Source organism: Crocodylus porosus, unplaced genomic scaffold (assembly GCF_001723895.1).
Source record: "Crocodylus porosus isolate Cpor-Errol unplaced genomic scaffold, CroPor_comp1, whole genome shotgun sequence".
Taxonomy (NCBI): Eukaryota; Metazoa; Chordata; order Crocodylia; family Crocodylidae; genus Crocodylus; species Crocodylus porosus.
In genome coordinates this window covers 11,090,292-11,108,342 of record NW_017728912.1, presented here as the reverse complement: position 1 = coordinate 11,108,342, position 18,051 = coordinate 11,090,292, and the positions used below count along the sequence as shown (strand labels likewise).

Here is an 18,051-nt window from a genome sequence, read left to right as displayed (position 1 = left end):
AATGTGACACAGAGACACGAAGTGAGCAAATGCTGTTGGAAAAATGGCGCCGATAGACTTGCTTGACGCAAGGTTGCCACAAACCTTCAATTTGTAAAAAAACGCAATATCTGCAAAGTGCAATAAAGCGAAGCACAATAAAACGCGGTATGCCTGTACTGTATTTTCTCACATACCAAACAAACATTTTCCCCCCAAAATGACCCCCCAAATTAGGGGGTGCGTCTTTGGTGGAGAAGTTGTTTTCACTGTTTTCTTCACTGGAAAAGAAGCATACCCAGGGGTGGATCCAAAGGGGGAGTAATGACACCCCTCCCACCTTTTGGGTCATACTACAGAATGGCAGTAGCCACAGTCATTAAGTCCCCAAAGCAGATAAGTATTCCTCTCCTTCTCCTCTGTGCTCACCAGCAGTCTTCTCCCCCATCGCCACTGTCCCTGGCTGGGCTTCACAGGCAGCCAGGCTTAACTGGGGATAGCAGCAGCAGTTGTGACTACAGTGGGTAGGTTCCTCCTCCCTGACCAGTCCCCTCAGATGTTCCCCACCAGCCTGGAAGTAGGCTAAATGAGTGGGGGGGACCTGCCCAGCACCACCACTGATGTTCTTGGCTCCCACGTAGCCTGACTGGAGTGGGGCGAGAGCAGCTCTGGATCTCCGTTCATCAGCTGGTGACAGTGGCAGTGGTGGGCAGAAAGGGGGTGGAAAATTTACCACTGGAAGGTGGGGGGAGGGGGGGAGCAGGTGTTGAGAGCAAAGGGATTGGGGTGGGGGCAGAAGGGGCAAAGATGCACAGAATTCTTACCTTATTTGGGAGCTTAAGAAAGGTTTCTGGCTGCTGTTCCCATAGTATGTTCTGCCTACCCCAGGAAGCTGATTGCTTATCCTGCACCCTCCTTTACAAAATCCTGGATCCACCCATGAATGCATCTGGAAAGACTAGGCATGCTATGCAACTGCCAGGAATGCTGACACTGGTGTCTGACTCAGGAAACAAAATGGGAGGAGTCCTGTGTTAACTCTCATGCAGGCATATATATTGGGTGAACACTGTAGCTTGTGTCTGCAGTAGCAAGCGAGCTGCTGGTAGTATCCTCATAAGGCTTGTGATGTGGAAACAACATTTGCTTTGCAGGAATTTTATATAAAGAACTACTTACAGTAAAGAATGAACACTCTTGCTACTGCCCTTGTAAAAGTCTGGGAGGGTGGGAGTGGGAGGGGGTAACCTTGTGTGACAAAGTAAGCCCTCCTGGGAACAGTGTCTGGGAAGTGTCACACCACAAGAGGTGGTCTGGGGGAGACAGCAAAAAAAACAGAACTTCCTGCCACATCTGGTAGTTCTTGCTGCCTGACCCAACTGCCTTCTAGGATGCTGTATTTCCTGGACACCGTATTCCCAAGAGGACTTGTCACAAAATCAGCCAAGATTCTGAGGGGAAAAAATTCTGTACTCTGCCTTTCAAAAATATTAGGGGCACATTGTATGCAAACAAAATAGTATTTTGGATTAGAAATCAAGTCTTAATTAGCTACACATATGCAGTATATCAGCAGGGACAATCACTATGGTTTATGTTGGCTAATACTACTCAGTACTAGAAACAGAAAAAGGAAACCAGATCGAGATTGATGATAGGGTTAATTTTCAAAATAAAAGGTAAGATAGAAAAATTAAGACAACAAGGAAACCTATCAGTCCAATTTAACAAGATCTGGAAAAGAATCTCTCTAGAAACTGGAAAATATTCACAGTATGTGACAGTCACATTACAGAACATTATTAAACTCAGCAGCAATACAACCTCTGTAGTACTGTAAATATCAGGACTTCCATACCAGTTACACATATCATTATATAAATGAATACCTCAGAAATACTGGAGTTTGACCTTACCAAGCATTGTGAAAGCTCTTCTATTTGTGTACTGCCACTTCATTTTTAAAGGATGCACAATTCCCTGATGCCTTTCCACAGCAATGCAGGTCATTGTAAGAATCTCAGTAACGATTGCGGTGGATTGAACAAATGGCACCATCTTGCAAGCAAAGGCACCTGTAACAATTAAAGATTAAAACAGATATTCAAGGTACTTACCATAAACACCGAGCCTAGGTAGTCAATAAAGAGTTAAACTATTCTTAAATTCATATATTTATCTTATTATGAGAAGTCTGGACATGTGGTCCCCTGTGTTCCTATTATATTCAGTACTATTCAAGAAGCTGTCCTTTCAACAATTTAAGGCTAGAAAATAGTTTTAGTAGTGCTGCCCAGTTCCAGAACAACCTAAGGGCTTTGTTACATGCTACACTGAGCCATACAAATGTTGATCAGTGTTAGTGTTCGCGTGAATTTGGAGCAGTCACACTCAGTGACTTGGCAGCTACATGGCATGCTCCATCTGTCCCACCATCGCAGTGTTGATGAGCCGCCTGGTACCTTGAGGTATGCAGAAAAAACATTTAAACCTGTGTTGATGTCTGAATCGTCGAATCTTTCAGAACCTCTCCAAATTGATTCAGAGGGTACCGATTTGGAGAGATTAAAGGATCTCTTAATTCAATTTGGATTCGGAGATTTGACTACCAAATCGGGCCTAATCTCTGCTAAAATCAAATCAGTTACCCAACATGAAAATGTACTTCAGTTTTGTTCTTTTCTAACTTTACCTTTCTTGTCAATATATTTGTTAATGCCACTGGCAGAACTTAATGCAATTTCACAACAGTAGCATCAAATATTTAAGCCATTCCACCTGTGCACAGCTGGCCCAGACAAGAGTACTTTGACTTTTATAGCTGTAATAAGCCACTATGAGCACATTTTTAATTTCCAGCCTGATACTATTTAATTCTTTTGAATTATTCATTTTCAAATATCTTCCAACATAACAGATTTAGTCGGAATTAGCACTTCCCAAATGCATGACCTTATATTCACAGAATCATAGGAAATAGTGCACCTATGGGGCATCCCAAAAGCTCACTTATTCCACCTCCTACTTCAACCCAAGATCAACCATTCCTCACAGGTTTGTCCAATTTATTTTTCAAAATGTCCAGTGAGGGAGACTGCACAACTTCTCTAAGCAATACATTCCAGTGCTTAGTATCCTTACAGTTAAAAAGCCTTATGTCCAACCTGAAACTCCCTTGCTTCAATCTGAGACAATTCCTCCTTATCTTATGCCAGGGGTGGGTAAAATACAGCCCACGGGCCATATCTGGCCCACCAACTGGCTGGATCTGGCCCAGGGTTCCCCCCACAGTGCTCCACATGGGGCTGAGCCCCCCCACCCTGCTTCTGCTGGAGCAACCTACATAGCTCTCCTGCTGGCCTGGGTCCCAGCCAGTACACACCTTCTGGCAGGGCTGCTCCCTGTATGGCTGCAGCCAGTCGGATGCTGCTCCGCTTCCCTCACCTTCAGCAGGAGCCGCCAGGCTGAAGCTTCCCTCCAACGATCACCTGCCCAGAGCAGCGCAGCAGGCGAAGGAGGAACCACTGCTGGAGGCGAGGAGAGCAGATCAGCACCTGGCCAGGTGCAGCTGCACAAGGAACAGCCCCACTGGAAGCTGTGCATGCTGCCTGGGGCCCAGGCCAGTAGGGCTGTTCTTCTCCCCCTGCCATTTTTCTCTGGGTGGGCAGGCAGGAAGCTTCAATCGGGCGACTCCTGCCCAGCGTGTGGAGCACCAGCTCAAGCTCCCAGCTGCCTTCCACCCACTCTACCCACCCACAGGTCTGCAGCTGGAGGCAAGGGGAACAAAACAATCCTACCATCCTGGGCCCCGGCCAGTGCGCACAGCTTTGGGTGGGACTGTTCCTAGTGTGACGGCAGTCAGCCTGGTGCTGCTCAACTACCCCTCACCTCCTAGTGACAACGTGAACCCAGCTGGCTGCAGCCACAGTGGGAACAGCCCTGCCAAAAGCTGCATGCTGGCCAGGGCCAGGACTGACAGGTGTGGGCAGGCACATGGCACAGGCTGCCCCAGGTGGGACTCAGCCCCATGCAGAACACTGTGGGAGCAGCATAGCATAGGTGACACATAGGGAGGGCACCAGGGGCTTGTGCCACCCCCAAGATAGTGCCCCCACTCCCCAGCTGGTGAGGGCCAGAGAGAAGCACTGGCAGTACTTCCAGTTTTGTTGCTAGCGCATCCAGGGCCGGCAATCAGGGCAAACTCTGCTTTATGTGCCCCTTACCTCTCCATCCCTCCCCTGATCCCTCCCACACAGCCGCTCCCACAACATGTGCATGTGCCCCCTCCCCCCCACTCCCCACAGGGCAGGGCATGCAGGGTGCTGATCATGCCTATCCCACTCCCAAGCACTGCTCTCTGCCCACCTAAATTCCCACAGGGAACTTTGGTGAGTTGTTGTGGGAAGAGGGCTGGCCTGCAACTGCTCGTCAAAACTCCCTATGTTTTGCCCACCCCTGTCCTATGCTCATTTATTACTAGGCCTGTGCAAAGCAGCAAGTATTTGCTTCGGATTCAGCTGATTCAGAGGGACAGTGATTTGATTCAGTTGATTCAGTGCCGATTCAGAGATCTGACTATAGACTATCATGGGGAATCACTAGAATACCTATAACTGTCATTTTTGTGGCAGATTTGGATGAAAACAGCAGGAATGGTATCCCTTCTGAGGGCATGAAGCCTGCCAAGTTTCAAGGCGATAGGAGCAAGGGTTGCTGTGAAAATGCACCTCAAGGTTCTGAAAGCAAATAAAAAAAAAAAAAAAGCAAATAGGTGTGGAGTGAGGAGGGTGGCACTGACTCCAGCTGCACATGGAGCTTGGGGAACCCCAGCAGCGGGAGGTTCACCTTCAGGAACACCAGCTGTTCCACCAAACCAGGATCCAGAAGTGTGGTGGGTGTCACAACATACCCAGCAACGCTGAACACCCTCTTGCTTGGAACGCTGGTCGGTGGACAGGACAGGTGTTCCTGGGCAACCGTGGCCAGATCCTGCCACACCTGGCTGTGGGTTACCAAATGGTCGCAGTGCAGTGGCTCCATATCCTCGGCAAGACAGGTAGCCACCAAGGCCTCCATGCTACCTGCCTGATGGTGGAGTTTGGTGCCTCTGGACCCCAACACTGAAGCCATGCCCTTAGCCTATATTGGCAGTGGCTGCAGTGGAAGAGATTGGCTTGTGGTTGGAGTGCTGGCACAGGAAAGATCCTTTTCCAGGTCCCCCCACCTCTGCCCTTCTGTCTCCCTGACTCTGTTCACCAGTACCTCCATCCAGCAATTGAGGGTTTTACTGCTGCAGACACTCCCCTTCAACCTTGGGTGGCATATGCCTGCCAGCACATGAACCGTACTGGACTTCAGTGGATCCAGCCATTTTTTGACGCCCTCCTTCAGCTACTTCACCAGTGCCTGCATCTCTGGTGAAAGCAGATTGCCCCAGCCAGGAACACTGATCCCCTAGAACTACTCCATTTCGTTCTCAAGCTCCTTCACTATGAGGCTCACTTGGCTAAGGAGGGCATCACCAGTGCTGAGGCTCTTGGTGGCCTCAAGGAAGGGCTTGAGGACCACCAAGATCTAGGAGATAGTATCCCACTCAGCTCTATTAAGGGGGCCGCTGATCCAAATGTCCCAAAGAAAAGCTCTCTCATGGATGGCCTTCTATTGCTCATCCAGCTTTTTCAGCATCAGGTATGTAGAGTTCCACTGAGTCTCCATATCCTGCATGATTTTGTGCTGCGAGGTGCTCAGCTCTGCCCGTTTGTCCCACAGTATCTTGCTCCCCTTGATGCTCCAGAAGTAGTAGTCTGCCACCTTCCTGCATTTCAAATAAGCTGGCTGGTAGTGATGGTGCCATCACCAGGAGCCCTGTCCCCCCTAAGGCATCCCTGATTATGAGGTAAAACCTGTGTGCCATACAGCAGATGCCAACAAAGGAGAGCCTACCAACACCCTGAGGGACCACCTGTGAGGGAGAGGTAGGCTAGGGTAGAGACCATGCTACTCCAGATGTCCAAGGTGAAGTGCAAGGCTACCTGCAGCCCTGCCTTGTGCAACTCCTCCCTCAAGTACTCCCTGCATGCCTCATAAGGGAGGGCACCAGTATCCTGCTAAAGGTAGTGCACTTGGTGCCATGAGCTGCCTGAACCCTGGACGCTCAAAGGAGAAGGGCTGGCTGTCCAGAGCAACCATCTCCCCAATGCTCTGGGTGTCCTCACTCAACTACAGTATGTGACCCTCTTTGTCTCTGCCTTTCCCACATTTGTTCAGGGTAGCCTGCCTCTGCTTCTTGGGGACGGGGGCTTTGGAGCGAGAAAGGGACTTCTTTTTTGGGCACGTTCCCACTGGTGCCAGGCTGAGGAAGAACAAGGGCAAGGGGGTGCTGCCTCCTGAGATGCAGCAGCATCCCTGTGGTGGTGAAGTGTTTTGCCTCCTTGCCCCAGCTGATCTGTCTTTGGCAGTGCTGGCAGGTAGAGTACCTGGAATGATCTGCCACCCCAAAATGATCCCACACTACACCACCCACCCACCTCTGGGTTGCAGGTGGGGATCCTGCCTTATCCCCCTCATCACCAGGCAAAGGCACAACTACAGGAGAAGGTGAGCCACGTGTCTCCACTACCTCCTCCAAAGTGCCTTCCAAAGAAGAAGACCTGCCTCTAGGGGAACCTTGAGGGGTGTGGAGCACAAACTCAGATTCCCCCTCCTTCCCCAGAATTTCCTTTGCTATGGCCCTCAGCAGTTCTGCCTCCAGATCCAGCTGCTCCTCTGGCAGTAGGAGGTTCATGCTGGGGTGGAGAATGTCATGCTGCTGCTGGTTAGTGGTGTTGGTGCAGGTGCAGGCATGGCTACCACCTCCTTGTTCCCACTAGCAGCAGAAGACTCGCTGCTGCCAAGAAAGAGGGCGTATATTTGTTTGGAGTGGGGGGAGAACTTGCAGCTCTCTCTCTGCCCCCACTCTCAGCCTGCCACAAGACCTGGCACCTGCCTTTTCATCATGTTTCATAATGTTTGGTGGCTGCAAAGTGTAAGCATATGTGGAATAGTGTGTCATCACTATGCAGGAAAGCACAACGTATGTCAGGGAAGACACAGAATTTTTGTGGCGGGGAAAGAATCAAGACAGACGAACAAGAACAAAGACGACGATTTTAGGGGAAGAATAAGTTGAAAGGCATGGATAGGGATAACAATAGGGATAGTAGGCAAGGGTAAGTAGGAAAGGATTGCATACAACATACAAAACAGGCTCTGGCTTGCAAGCTAGTCTTTCAGAGACTGCTGCTCCAAGAGAGAGACAGCTCATCAAATGGCACAGATCACTTGAGAGACAGCTTAAAAAAAAAAAAAAAAAAAAGTCACTGGCCAGCTCCAAAGGAAAGTATGAGAGCAGCCTCTTCCCGCCACCCCCCCTCAAGCCTTTTCCATATATAGAAGATCACCCTATCCCCCTCCCTCTTCTCAGTTTATTTCTTGCAAGCCTTTGGACCTTTAAATGGGTCTTCTGATTTGATTTGGATTCAAAGATTAGGCTGCTGAATCTCCTTCAAATTAAAAGGTGGCTACCGAAGCTTTGCACAGCCTATTTATTACTTTTCCCTTTAAAATAATTTGAAGAAAATTCTTTCTATTTTACTATCATTTTTATATCATTACAGTTTGGCTTTTTCCCTTTAAATAATTCATTCCCTTTTTTTTTTTTTTTCTTTTTTTGGACAAATTGTACCTAGAATTATATGCAGACAACCCAATAAAACCAGAAAAGTTGTAGTGGTGAAAAAGGGCATTATACATCCCCATATATTTGGCTTTATTGAAAATAAATTCAAAGTAGTATTTTGCTCATTCTACGAACTATGAGAAACAGAAAACAGGCAAAATAAAAAAGGTATATTAAAAAAAAAATCCAGACCAAGGCTCACTCCTGCCCTCTGCTGCATGAAAAGGGTTAAAGCAACGGTGCTCAACTTTTTTAGCTCTAAGGCACCTGTAAGGTGGACTAAGCTCTGAGCAGGGCAAACCTGCTCTTTCAAGCCCCTGTGTAATAGGGAGCATGAGAGCTCCTATTACTTTAAGATGGAGCTACAGCAAACTAAACTGGCCCTGGGCAGGCTGGTACCCAATACATAGGCTAACTGCTTGAAAACCAGCTTCCATCTACCAGCCAGATCTACAGCCACACAGGTAGTGGCTGCCCCGTTACCCTGTGGGGTCAAGCCAACGCTCAGGATCTCAATATTGCTCTGTTAGACAGGAGGGTGCAGTGTACAATTGCACATGCACACACTCAAAAAAAAAAATCAATTAGATGCATACACCCCCACCAGGAGTGCACACACACTCACAACACCAACTCAGGCCCATACACATCCAAAATTACCAGCCTAGGCATATGCACACCTATCACCAATTCAAGCACCTACATACTATACATACCAGAAATTAGACAAAAATCAATTGTCAATACCCACAAACTCAGTATGCATACATGGATTACCAATTCATATATAACGCACACAATGACATGTATACACACACACCAGTTCTCTCTCTCTCTCACACATACACACACACACACACGTAAGTTCCTAACTTGGATGGTACTGTGTACATGTGCGCACACATGTGCACTTGGGGTACCTAGGATACTTAGGGGAAAGTTAAGGTAAGAGAGAGAGTTAAAGTGTAGAGAGTGAAAATTGTTGGAACCAGAAGCTGGCCGAGGAACTGAAGCTTGTGGTTGCTTAAAGTCAACTGGCCCTGGGGTTACTTGGGCTCACCTGGTGCCAGGAGGGAAGCAAGGGAAAAAGCCCAGTGGCAAGGAGGGAACAGCCAGGAGACAGAGGCAGAAAGCTAGGATGAAGGGAAAAGGCAGTGGGGACAAGGCAGTAACAGTTGTAGAGATCAGGGGAAAAGGCAGTGGGGATGAGACAGTGGCAAAGAAACAGGGGTTTGCAAGCAGAGAGGAGCTCAGGACGGCTGCAGCCACAGGAGCATGGGACAGGCATTGGAGGTGGCAGCAAGCCAGAAGCAGGAGAGGGAAAGTGAGATAAAAGTTAGAGGGGCGAGGAGCAGAGGTTGGAGCAGGACGGGAACTGTAGTAAAGCAAAACCCAACTCAGGGGCCAAATAACAATTTTATTAAATGAACACTGTACTGTACAGCTTGGTTCCCACACACTGGTAGCACAAGAAAGAGACTCAGTGAAAGGGTTGGAGTCCAAGTAGGGAAGAGAAACAGAGTCCAAGTCCCTGGTTGAAGAGAGGGTAGGGGTGATAGCTAACTATCCAGGCTGGAAAGGTGGAAAGGGGCCCTTATCCAGCAGGTGTTGTGTCCGGGGCGGGGGGAGGCGGCAGTTGCGTTGCTGACAGGGCCTCTGTGTGGATAGATGGTGTGGCATGGTAAGAGTAAAATTGAATGCTTATCTTGCTGGGATCCTATGACCCCAGATGACTTCCTGCCCTTTGGGCAGGGGGCTGGACTCAATGATCTCCTGAGGTCCCTTCCAGCCCTGATGTCTATGAAATCTATGAAATGGTGCTGGTCCAGATGGAGAGGGCAACCTAAGGAGTCAGTCTTCATTACCCTTTTTTATGGAGCAGACTACCTCTGATCTCCTATGGGGAGGGCCTGTCCAAGCAAGGTCAGTCCTGTCCCAGAGGGCTCCAGGTGTTCTTACTGAGCATGTACAGCCTTCACACAGTGGTGGGCTGCCTCATCTTTTGTTTCTTGAAAGCTGAGGGTGGTTCCAATGGCTGGGTCATTTGGTCCAGGTATTGGTATTGATGGTTCAGTCATTCAGAGGGACCTATTTTTAGACCTACTGCCATTGTCTCTCAAGCACCCTCATATTCATCTCCATTCATTCAGGAACCAGGTTGCACAGGAAGGGTAGGTGTGAGTCATGGGTTACACAACTGGGCATGGGGACAAGATGGAGACTTGACAAACAAAATGGAAACTTGATATGACTTATGCTAACTTACATATGTAGGCCTATATCATATAGTATCAGTAAAACAGTAATATAAAACAGTAAAAAAAAAAAAAAAAATATAAAACATAATAATTATACAATATAAAAGAAGGAGAAAAAAACAACACAAATACAAACTTGCTACCAAAATAAAATGCTGAAGTTTATCCTGCCTTATCTCACTTATACTTATTTATAGGGAATAGACAGGGAGAGAAAAAAAAAAAAGTCAGAAGTGGTTGGGGAAGAGGAAGGAATGCATTTTTAAATTAAAAAAAAACAACAAAAACTGGGGGTTTTGCTACACCCCTCCCAGAGACAGTTACAGAGCACCGAGGTGCAAACAGGGCCCATTTACAGGCTGCTCAGAAGCCCAAATGGGCAGTCAGTTGGGCCAAGCCCTTACAGAGAAAACAACCTAATCCTAAAGCATAGAAAGGGAATACCTGTGAGTGTCTGCAGAACCATGAAACCAAATGGGGCTGGATTTAGGTGACACAAAGCCAGTGCCTGAGCCCAGGAAGTCAGTCTGGCCCTGCAGGTTGAAAAGGAAAACATTTCTGAATAGGAAAACTGAAGGGGACTGCTCAGCTGACTTGAGAGGCCCCAAGATCTGCAAGCAAGATACCCACTTTTGAGGGAAGTAGATCTTGGTACAGGGGGAGTGTGGTCAGGGCCAGATTAATGCATAGGCAAACTAGACACATGCCTAGGGCCCTGATCTTGGGGGGGTGGGGGGGTAAAAGACTGGTCCTTCCGTCTGTGGTGATGCTGCAAATGGCCCCATCCACCAGGGAAAGCCCAGAGCTGGCTGCCTTCCCCACCCCTTGCCATGCAGATCGCGGGAAGCAGGGGGCTGGTAGCAAGGAGCTGCACACAGGCTGCACAGACCCCCATGTAAGAGGCTGGCAGGGCTGCGCTCTTTGCTACCACTGAAGCACTGGCCAGAGCTGCACATCACTGGGCACTGGTGTCTGTGTGGGTCCCAAGGGCAGCCCTGCTGGCGGTGGGGACTGTGTGCCACTCGGGGGGGGGCACAGCTTCCATACCCACCCACCCTCAGAGACCACAAAATTAGCCCTTAAGGCAACTAGTGCCCCGTGGCACAGATGGGCAGGATGGCCCACTGAGTGGAGGTCAGGATGGAGATCAGTAAGGTTTGGGAAAGACTCAAAAACAGCTAGTGGATCAGGACTCACTCTGGGACCCTGGGCAGCCTCATTTTATTAATAAAATAAACAGCAGCAAGGTAAAAAAAGAACAAAAAAAAGAGTGAAGGTATGCAGAGCTGGAGCCAAACAGGAACTACACAGCAACAAGGGGGGCTTCACAGCTCCTCTTGAGGCTTGGCCCTAGCTTTGCAGGATATCTTGTGACTCCACCTTGTCTAGCAGCTCATCAGCTCCCAGCTCCAAGCATTAGGCTGTCAGAAGTCGGGGACTTTTTTGACTTTTGTGACCTGTTCTGCTACAATAAATTGAAGAAGCGACCCTAAAGACTGACATGGAGTTTCATTGTCTCCACATTTGCACCCCAATCTGAATAGAAACATTCTGCAGAACAGCATTCACAATTCTTTCTATGGTAGCCCCACAATCACATAACTCTCAAGAACTTTGGTTAATATACATTCAAAAGATCAGAGGAAAAGAACCATGCTCCTATGGGTGTTTATACACATGCTCTGGGGGGCATAGAGGGCACTTTAATTAGTGCAGATCCAAGAACCATGCCAATTAAAAAAGTGCCTGGAGTGTCACATGCATCAGTGCCCCCACACTGAAAAATGGTAGTGGGGCACTTTGTACACACTATAGTTCAAAGTGCCCCACTGCCATTTTTCAGCATGGGGACTCTGATACATGCAATACTGGAAAGCAATTTCCACACTCAGAATTACATCTGGGAAAGTTAAGGGAGGGTTAGACTGCATTAAATACAGCCACCCAATCTAACTTGGCTTGCTCAGGTGCAGACCTTACGCTTATATTGACCTAACTAAGGATCTAAGTGTGAACAGTACAGAAATTCAAGAAGGTTAGATCAGTCTAAATATAGCCAACCTGATCCAAATGAACTGTACTTTGGAGGTAGTTTAACTTAGATTGGGCTCAGCGAGACCAATTTAACTGAATTTCTGTAACACTTCTCAGTGTAGCCCCAAGGCTAAGAAAGCCCAGACAATGGCTGCAGCCCCAGGGCTGTGTTTTTTTCTACTCACTCCCTTGCCCTAGGCTATTTAACACCCTGGCCCCTTGTCCCTTCCCCAGAAGAACAATCCTTCACCACAGACCAGCCAGCCCCACCGAAGCCTGCCAAACTCCCCATCCTGCAAGCTGCTCTGGGTGCTGGGAGCCAATTGAAATAAGTTGGGCGGGCAGGGGGTGCTAGGAGGGGCAGGGGGGAGAGCTCCCCTATCCCTCTAAGGGACCTTACTAGCTCCCCAGACCTCCCCACCTCCTGCTTGCCCCCTGCGTCTGGTTCCCCATGGACCTCACTTGCCTCCCTCCAATCCCCTCCATGGACTCTGCCACCTGTCCTCCCCATCTGGACTTACTTGAGATTATGTGGACATTTTAAAATTTGATCTAACCTCCCCAAATGTCTGTACATAACCCAATGTCTCAGAATTTGCCTTCTCTCTGCCCCAGGCTGTCAGAATTTTTCATTTTAAAAACAGAAGAAAAATATACAAAATTATTACTTAAATATTTACCAAAACCTTTTCCTTACTCAAAGCAAAGATTTTATTAACCAGTTCCAATAAACTGCTAAAAACAACACTGAATATCAAAATGCTTGAGGAATTAGACTCAAAAGTGTGTTAATGTTCAAAAAAAATTCTCATTTTCACAGGATTACTTAGGCATTTTAATTATAATTACTTCTCCCTTTCAAAGAATAAGAGGTTTCATCAAATTACTCCCTATAGTCTGATTATAGTCTGTTGCAAGTGGACTATTCATTTAATTAATATATTCCTTCCACTGATTTCACACTCAGAGGACTAAAAACACAGATAGTATTTCGTTAAATTCCTCTTTGCATCTCTACTGCATTATTCCTGCCACCTCATCTGCAGGGCTTAGCTGTCTTACATCCTTGTCCGCTTAAGATTTCACCTGACTGAAACCAAAATACTGTAGAAAAAGCATGCGGCTCCATGCAAAGGAAAAGTTAAACTTCTACTTCCTTTACTAAGGAATATTCTTCATTGAGCCCTTTCAGTTAATTTTGTTGAGGAAATTCACCATTACATGTAATAGATGAGTGTTATGTGGCTCATTTAGCTTAAGTGGGATTTGTTTGTTTTATAATTTGACTTCAGGGAAGAAAACAAGCTTGTTGTTCAGTTATATATGGCAACCACAGAATTCTCACGCATCAGCTGCGATAATGCTATGTATTTATTCTTACATATTTTTGGAACACATGAGAATTACATTCTACTTTTAAAAAATAAAGGGCTTCTGCAGATGCTGCTCTGACATGCTGTAATTATAGCAAATCAGAACAGACTTGATTAAGCAGCCAGCTTCTGTGTTTTGAAGTGGAGGAATGCTGATGCATGAAACAGCGGCGGGGGTGCTTGACTAAAGCTTGTTGAATGAACTTTAGTTCAAGCACCCCACCCTCATTTTGAAGCACAGGAATGCTGATACTTGAGATGCTAAAGCAGTTTAATTAGAGCGGCTCCTGGAGTAACTCCAATTAAAAGTGCCTGCATCCCCACCCCTCTACTCCCAGAGCACATGTAAAAGTGCCCAAGGTGTTCTGTGGTGATCTGAGGGTTGGTCATCTTGACCGAGTGATCATGGTTGGCAAAATCCTTGTTTGGGAGGTACAACACACCCTCGTCTCAGCTATTTTGTGGTTCAGATAGTAATTTTTAAGAAAAGTAAAAGCCTTTTGTACTTGTGTTTGCAAACAAAGCCTTCCAAATCTATACAAAAATCTAACTGATACAACCACCGTTATGTCTGCCTGAGTTTTCAATTGGCCCAAAACAAATCCTCTAAGAGGTATTAATTGCTACTATTCAGCTGAATAACTCATCAACTTAGATGCCTATTATAACAGATTAATTGGTCTGAATTGCTTATTATGGTCAGAGAAGGCTAAATCACTTAAGAAAGTAAGAGGATCTTGCTATAAAGATCTGGACAATCTATTAGGAGTCCATAGTATTCAAGGAAACCCTATGATGGGCCTGGGAACAAAATTAATAGCTTTACATGAAGTAAACTGGACAGTGATTTGATGGCTCATTAGAATTTACCTGCTCCTTTGCTCACCTCTCCAAACTCTACAAATTAATAGCAACCCTGTTCCCTGTTAGATTACATAATTTCTGCTATCTTTTACTTGTTTGTAACTACTTCAGGAAACTTTTTTGTTCCACGAGTTTACTGGCCTCCTGGATTTCTTTAACGCCATTATATGAAAAGTCTCTAAACAAAAGTTTGTTATACTTAACTTTGGTTGCATCTGCTTTTCTCTAATCTGGGAAAGATGGCACTTCATCGCCAAAACTTGGTCCAACACGTCTCCTTGGCTATACAGTTAAACCCAATAAAGAGTACCAAAGAAACTTTGCTTCTTCATATTCCATGGACTGTAATAGCTACAAACATACTTCTACATCGTCACTGGCAAAGTTACTGTGCTAGCTAAACTAAACTGACTTTACACTCTCACATATTACAAATCACACCTTCATGTTATTGTGCAGATACAACACAAATCTATGTATTCAACTGCAGTACAATGTCCTGCTTTTATCAGTGTGTTGTTGTGTCTTAATGACTTGACTATAGTACATTTAAAGCTACAGTGTTCAGGGAGCCTCAACAATCTATGTCTGATGAAATCTATAAGAGACAAGAGACAGCGCCCTTAAAACAAACTAGTAATACATACTGAACTAGACTAGAACATAAATAGTTTAAGCAAAACAAAAGGATCCCTCATTCCAAGGAAGGTAATGAGGAACATTACAAGCTACCTATTGATCAACTCCAAAGAGCCCTAAGCCACTGTCCTGTCTCCCACAGCACAGCCCATGGCCAGCATGTGGTCTGCTAGCTAATGCTGAGAGGTGTCTGCTTGAGCAGGGAGTAATGGGGGAGAGAGAAGCAGGAGGAAGCCAGGCAGACGCACCCTGTATGTACAGTCTCTGCCAGAGCTGCAGCCAGGGAGCACAGGGGAAGGGCCAGCCCCACTGGGCTGGAGCAGAATGCATAGCCCCACCCAGCAAAGCATCTGGGATTCTGGGGGAACTGATTTAACCTAAACTAGGAAAGGGTCTGGGACAGACATTGCATAAACTGGCTTGACCCAAATTAGTTAAGTCTGATATTACATTCAACCATGTTTCTCTCAAACCAGTTTCAGCCGTTTTGAAACTGGTTTACATGCACTGACCTTCTGTTCTTTTACAGATTTAAACTAGTTTCTGATCAATTAAACCGGTTTGTGTGTAATGTCTGTCCCTAGCCTTAGAGTTTAGTGTAGTCACAAACTAATCTGTGTAACAGGAAGCCCTGCCCCTGTTACTTGTGAGGCTGGAGGGAAAGGCAGTTAAGAGTAGCAGTGCAGGTGGCCTGAACCTGGCACTAAGAGAGGCAGGCAGCTAATGAGTAGCCGGCTGCACCTGGCTGGTGGTAGCAGCAGGCCCAAGTGATTTGCTGAGTTTTTCCAGCAGAGACTCAGAGGCTGAGTTAGGGGATTTAAACCCAGCCTGAAGCTACATAAAGGCAAACAAGGGCTGTGGGTGCTGTCGGAGCTTGGCAGATAGCCACATTCCCCTGGGAAACTGGGGGAGAAAAACTGCTAAGCAGGTAAGCCCAGGAGGAAGAGGTCTTCTTTCTTTTGTGAAGTGGACAGTTTGTGCTACTTGGCTTGATTTGGACTTGGGTACAGGAGGACTGGGTTTGTGGCTACAGGGGTAGAAGAGGCTGTGTAATGGGGCACTGGGTGTGCCCCCTTGTTTTGCAATAGGGGCTAAGAAACAACCTCCCAGCTGGGGGCAGACACTGGTAGATGGAGACAGCTATTGAGGCCTAAATCCCAGAGGCTGAGGTCTCTAAATCAGTGGACCAAGGTGGATGTGCCTGCAATAAGAAAGGGACCCAGGTTTTGACAGCTGGATCCTTGACACCCTCCGAAACCCTGCATATCGCATTTCTCTCCAAATTGCTCATTACTGGCTATTCTTACCACTTAAGGTCAATTATCATGGGGGGGGGCGGGGAAGAGGGAGAGGAAGGAGTACCCTTCTCAATGTTTGTTCACATAGTGCTAGCAAAGGTACAAACTTGTTACACAGGCACTAATTCTGCAGGCTGATCTACTTGAGTACATTCCCTTCAGAAACAATAGGATTGTCTTTCCACATCAACCAGTTGTAGAAAGGCTCCAGTTGCCTTTCCATTTGTTTGACAGTCTTCATTAGTGACAAATGCATTTAAAGCTGCAGCTTTAAATCAAGGATGTGTTTTGTATCGTCTTGACTGATTTGTCTTTTTTTCCCCGTGGGCTTAAAAAAAAAAAAAAGGGGAGTCTGAAGGGACACATTTCTAAAGGTCTAGGTACCCTGTGTAAGCATAAATACTCTTTTTCATTCCTCCCCAGTGGAAAATTACCTTACTTTTTAAACTTCGGTTAAGTTTGAAATGTTCTGAAAAGTTAAATCTGTTTAATCCAAGGTAAAGGACAGACTCCTGTCCCATACAGAGGCAGATTAAGATTCACTGGGGCCTTTACCAAAACAAACTTGGAGGCCTCCCACACCCCGTTATAAATATGAATGCATCAAAAAGCACTAATAAATAGACCCATTAAGTGTTTACACAGTGCATTAGTAAATAAAGCACAACATGCAATGTTGAAATTAACTACTCAGTTTTGCGACACACAAAACAACTGCCTTATGAAAATTACTCAGGTGCATGGGATCACCATAAAGGTATAACAACACAAAAGCATCCTGGCACTTCAAAATGGTGGCAGGGTTGCTTGAACTAAAGTTTGTTGAACAAGCTTTAGTTCAAGTGCTGCCACCACCATTTTTAAGCATGGGGACACTGACACATGAGAGACCGTGGTACTTTAATTAGAGTAGTTCTCAGAGCCGCTGTAACTAAAGTACCACTCCCACCACCAGGGCACATGTAAAAGTGCCAAAGGACAGCTGCCTGAGCCTGTCCAGCAGGGCTGAGAAGGAAGGTGCGAGTCTTCCTGGCTGCCCAGGGCTGGGTGGTCTCTGGGCCAGGCTCTAAGCCACCTGTGGTTCTGTTGCACAACCTGAAACCCAACCTATCTGCATGTCTGTATGCCTGCCCCTCACTCCTAACCCACAGTACCCTGCATCCTGCAGGGTGTGCAGGGACTACCTTCCCCCAGGCTCCAAACCTCACACACGAATCCACAGCCTCCCACACCTTCACAAATCCCGCCCCCCACACACAGAGTTCAAAAACAGCCTCTCATTATTTACATACCAAATCTCTCGATTTTTAAGTTTGTCTTATGATTTTTGACTGGGTAGGGCTGGCAATACTACACTGATTTTATGTCCCCCTCCTGAACTTGGTTGGCATCTGATACCTACAGGTAAACAACCTGCTCTTATTCTCTGGAGCCCTCCTAAATTTGCATTCCTGCAGGACAGGTTTCTAAAGACTTGCTTTTTCATACTCGAGGGATTTCTGACATCTTTCATATCTCTCACTATTCTTCATTTCTTTGTGGGGGAACGTTGCCCAGGAGGATATGGGTGTCCAAATGCTTTCAAATAACTTTTTTGCAACTACTTAGTTGGTCTAATAAAAGATATTGCATCTACTCAAGGACTCCACCTAGAGGTCAACATTCCACTCCCTTCACCTGTACCTGTTTCTCATCTATTGTCTTGTGGCATTTTCATGGAGTTCCATCAAATTCAACAATAGTTCCATAGTTGGTAGGGTCGGAAGGGACTAGAGCAGATCATCAAGTCCAACCCCCTGCCATGAAAGGAAAGAGTGCTGGGGTCAAACGACCCTGCAAGGTGTTTGTCTAACCTCCTCTTAAAGACCCCCAGGGTAGGAGCCAGCACC

General features: G+C 46.6%; 1 protein-coding gene across 3 annotated transcripts in view; it reads right to left on the bottom strand.

The window, feature by feature from the left end:
• QRFPR (pyroglutamylated RFamide peptide receptor) overlaps positions 1-18,051 on the bottom strand; it is a 46,501-nt gene that overhangs the window by 18,234 nt on the left and 10,216 nt on the right. For all 3 annotated transcript variants that reach the window (XM_019534029.1, XM_019534030.1, XM_019534028.1), the window contains exon 2: positions 1,896-2,054. In XM_019534029.1, coding sequence (XP_019389574.1) covers positions 1,896-2,054 — 159 coding nt within the window. The remainder of the gene's footprint in view (positions 1-1,895; positions 2,055-18,051) is intronic.